The following is a 4,120-nucleotide window of genomic DNA, read 5'->3' as shown; positions in this document are numbered from 1 at the left end:
TACTAGCTAGCTAGGTCTTGCTTCTGAATTTTTCTTTAGTGCAATATCTGCACATGCATATTCCATGCATAAACATTCATACTGATCACACCCAAGCCCTTTTTTGCTCTCATATTTCAATTCAATATATATATGCACCTGCCATGTTTTTAACTATCATGAATTGATGCTTGATAGGTAGATATATATATATATATACATCGCCCAATTAGAACTACATACAAGGAATTTGTGAGTGTGGAGAGGATTTTTATGGTCCTTGTGAGGAGGTACCACAAAGCATATATACCGTGCAAAATTTCTAATGTTAGCTAGCTTGTGACACCTGTGGTACCTTAAACTCTCCCATTGGTACCTCTAGTTATTATGTAGCAACATATAAATATATGATATATCTCTCACATAAAAAAATATTTGATATATCTCAAGCGACTGTTAACAACTAGACCAAATGATCCTGTGGCAACTGCTAGAGCTCACCATATGCATGCAAGAGAGAGCAGCTGACACATTGCACCATGCATGTGCACCACTGTAGTAGTTGGGTTAATTCATCAGCTAAGCTGGGCTCTAAAAATTTCCTAGATCTCCCACTGTCATGGCCACAGTTAGTATCTAGCTAGTTAATTACTACCGAAATGTGCCTCCAAAGGTAGGGTGCCAAAACTCTGTCGCAGTCTCACTGGCCACAGTATAAGTGCTCGCAACCGGAACAAGGCACAAGCCTCGGCTGCGCAAGTCCAGCTGCTTCCCCTCACAGTTACCATTCACCTTATGGGAACCCTGTTCATGAGAAAAATCCAGGTGATGTATGGTGCAAAATCAAGAAAAAATTGAGGTGTTTTACAATGCTCCCTAATGATAGGTATATACACACACACTAGCAATGGAACTCATCATAAATCAAAGATCACCTTGTGATAATATCGATAGTAGAATACTACCGGTATAGAGTACCATAAAGGTTTTAAAAAATATGGCATTTGTGGTGCTCCTGCTCTCTATTGGTACTAGTCTGCTACCTATATTATCACGCTAGAAGTGATCTCAATATATATTACAGTAGAAAAGATAATTCTATTTCGAGTAGTTGATATGGTCTGTTGGATTAGAAATAAACGGTCAAGATTACTTCTACTACAGTAGATACTTAAGGTTAATTAACTAGAACAATGATGGTTAAACTCTTCAAGATATACCTGTTGGTGTTGTAGCTGCACAGGGCGCCCACACCTCAGGTACGGTGAGCTCAGAGACTGCATGCAGGTACAATCGAGTCCAATCAATTAATGGCTATGTGAATCATGACAAAATTAATTAACTAGTTCTGTCTGTGAATAATTGTCCAAGAATTTCTTCAGAGATTTGATCAGGGTTTGCTTATATATAGGCTCTGCAGGGTAGTACTTACGGCAACTTGATCGTGAAGGAACTTGATGTATTCGATGGCCTCGTGAAGAACCGATGCGGTATCCGTCTAGAAATCGCAGTTTGATCGATCGAATTGAAAAGGATATATACATTAATAATTGATCAACTACGAAATATTCAAACAACTAGAGAGTGAAATAGGAAGTGATCATCAAACAACTACTGGTAAAGCTTGTGCAGCTAAAATAAAACTGCTGGTAATGCAGAAAAAGTAGAAGAAATTCAGAAAAAAAAGAGGGCAAATATATTTGTACTAACCTTTCCAAAAGGCGAGACGAGTTGCTGGAGCGCAGTGATTCTGTCCCCGAGCTTCTCTTTCCTCACCTGCAGCATGCGCGCGCAGGGAGAATATAATCAAAACCAAATCCAAAAGCCATCATAATGCAATCGATCGATTTGTGTGAGACCGATCGATCGAGCTGGAAATGATGGAGCAACGAAAAACTAAAGAAAAAATGTGGCGATTGATCGATTCTTGTTCAGTGTTCACTAGCTCACGCACCTTGAAAGTCGGCATCGGCGACGGCGCCTCGATCCGTGGTTTCTTCGCTGCCGCCGGCGAGCCAGGAGAGCTTCTCGTCGCCGGCGACGGCGAGCCGGCGTCCTGATGATGATCATGGAGGCGATCCGTGTTGGACTGCACCATCAGAAACCAATTTAGAAGAAACCCTAGCTAAGTAGATACTAATAACTAAGATCATTGTCACGCCTGCAAGAGAAACTGCGGCGGCGGCGCCGTCGTCGCCGGCCGGAAGAGCCCCGACGACGAGCCTACGACGACGTGGTGGCCGCCGGGGAACGATTGCTGCTGCTGCAGGTTGTCGGCCGCCTCGTACGGTGTCGGTGACAAGCCTCGCGGCGGCGCCGCCGTGTCATCACCGCCGCCGCCGCCGTAGGGCGCCCCTGGCACGACGAGGTGACGCGGCGGCGCTGCGGCGTGGTCGCCGAGCAGCAAGCGGCGGCTCGCCGCGTCGCCGCCTTGGAGCTGGAGCTGGAGCAGCGTGTCGAAGCTCGCGGTGGCCGCTGCCGCTGCTCTACCTCCCCTGCTAGCCATCAGCCACGCCATGCGCAAGGTAATTAAACTAAAAAAATCAATATACTCCTATGCCTAGCTAGGTAGCTCGATTAATTAATTCTCTCTGGATCTTGATTAGCTCGATCTACTCACATGAAGTCCTGCGTCCAATAATCCATGTGTTGTCCGGCAAGAAGGAACGATGACGACGACGAGGAGGCGGCGGCGTCAGATAAACTAGCAGGCTGGCCGCCATGGCCGAAGCTCATCGGAGTACTCCCAACCGCTGACTCATCGGCGTCCGCCGTCGAGCACGCGGCTTCGTCGTCGCCGGTGCGCGCAGAGCAAGGGCTATTCCACCACTCATGCTCATCCGCCATGGCTGCGAACGGAGCTCGAGCTACCGCTCTTGACGTCGTCCTACCCGTTAACAAATCAGCTCGACGCCGACTTACCTGAAGAAGCAGAATAAGAGGCTCGATCTATATACAGATTTGCCAGAATATATCGATCGATCGATCGGGTGATGAGCGATTATTGATCGATCAGTGGTGTAACGTACGAAAACGTGTGACGATGAGTGGAGAGCTAGTGGACTTGGGGGGGAAGAAGGAGGAGTACTTCTGACTTTGTGTGAGTTCTGACCTTTTGATGGGGGTATAGCTAAGGGCCTGTTTAGTTCGCAATTTTTGGGTGTCACATTGGACGTTTGACCAGATGTCGGAAGAGATTTTTGGACACGAATGAAAAAACTAATTTCATAACTCGTCTGGAAACCACGAGATGAATCTTTTGAGCCTAATTAATCCATCATTAGTACATGTGGGTTACTGTAGCACTTACGGCTAATCATGGACTAATTAGGCTCAAAAGATTTGTCTCATGATTTCCCCCTAACTGTGCAATTAGTTTTCAAATTTATCTATATTTAATACTCTATGCATGTGTTTGAAGATTCGATGTGATGTTTTTGGGAACTAAACAAGGCCTAATAAGAAGTATTTTCATGGTTGCCAAGGCCTCACTTTTTGTGTTGATTGGACTAGAAAATCAACAAGTCTTGTAGGCATACAGTAACGCGGTTGTACATCGTTCAGTAGTCAAACCACAAGCACCGGCCGTGGCCATGTTCACTGCTGTGCTCTGATAGAGAAATGAGGGGGTTTTTTGTTCATGATTCTAGAGACGATACTGTTTGATGATGCACTAAAAATCTTAGAATATGATTTGTGATACCCTTCAGCGTACCTTCTTTCGAAGATGGTAGATGGTAGAATTAGTTTCGAACGGACGAAAATGATCTGGTCCACAATTATTTTGTAGTAGCTACCAAGTTGCTCAATTTATTTTGGTTGATTATTCTATAATTCTGAAAAGTGGAGATGCATGCTATTTAAGTCCACAATTTTAGGCACTTGTCTTTAGGGTAGTACAGCGCAAAGTAAGAGGTTTTGGCCACAAGAAACATGGGGTTCCATCTGCCTCACTTTCCATTTTTCTTTCGGCATCACATGATTATAATAATTCTGTAACACAACAAAAAGGACCTGTAACTCTGTACTGTCCAAGCTAGAATATAATGCATAGCTGGCTGCTGCCTCCGAAGAACTTCTATTATTCTAGTTGCCAGGATCAAGCAACTATCAAGATGCTGATCATTGGAGTTATTGTATT

General features: G+C 44.6%; 1 protein-coding gene across 2 annotated transcripts; it reads right to left on the bottom strand.

The window, feature by feature from the left end:
* Nucleotides 1–385: 385 nt before the first annotated feature.
* Nucleotides 386–3,089, bottom strand: LOC4339235 (transcription factor bHLH68). Of its 2 annotated transcripts, none has more exons than XM_015782678.3 (7): nucleotides 2,600–3,089; nucleotides 2,141–2,477; nucleotides 1,934–2,068; nucleotides 1,690–1,755; nucleotides 1,412–1,477; nucleotides 1,200–1,256; nucleotides 386–783 (listed from the first exon to the last, which is right to left on the bottom strand). In XM_015782678.3, exons 1-7 carry the CDS (start codon nucleotides 2,824–2,826, stop codon nucleotides 631–633), a joined length of 1,041 nt encoding a protein of 346 aa, XP_015638164.1. In that variant the 5' UTR covers nucleotides 2,827–3,089; the 3' UTR covers nucleotides 386–630. The 2 variants fall into 2 exon arrangements, with proteins under 2 accessions (XP_015638164.1, XP_015638165.1); XM_015782679.3 differs by having other exon boundaries at nucleotides 2,141–2,474.
* Between the last annotated feature and the right edge of the window lie 1,031 nt (nucleotides 3,090–4,120).

The sequence above is a fragment of the Oryza sativa genome, chromosome 5 (assembly GCF_034140825.1).
Source record: "Oryza sativa Japonica Group chromosome 5, ASM3414082v1".
Taxonomy (NCBI): domain Eukaryota; kingdom Viridiplantae; phylum Streptophyta; class Magnoliopsida; order Poales; family Poaceae; genus Oryza; species Oryza sativa.
Note: the sequence above shows the minus strand (reverse complement) of the source record. Positions and strands in the feature narration are given on the sequence as shown.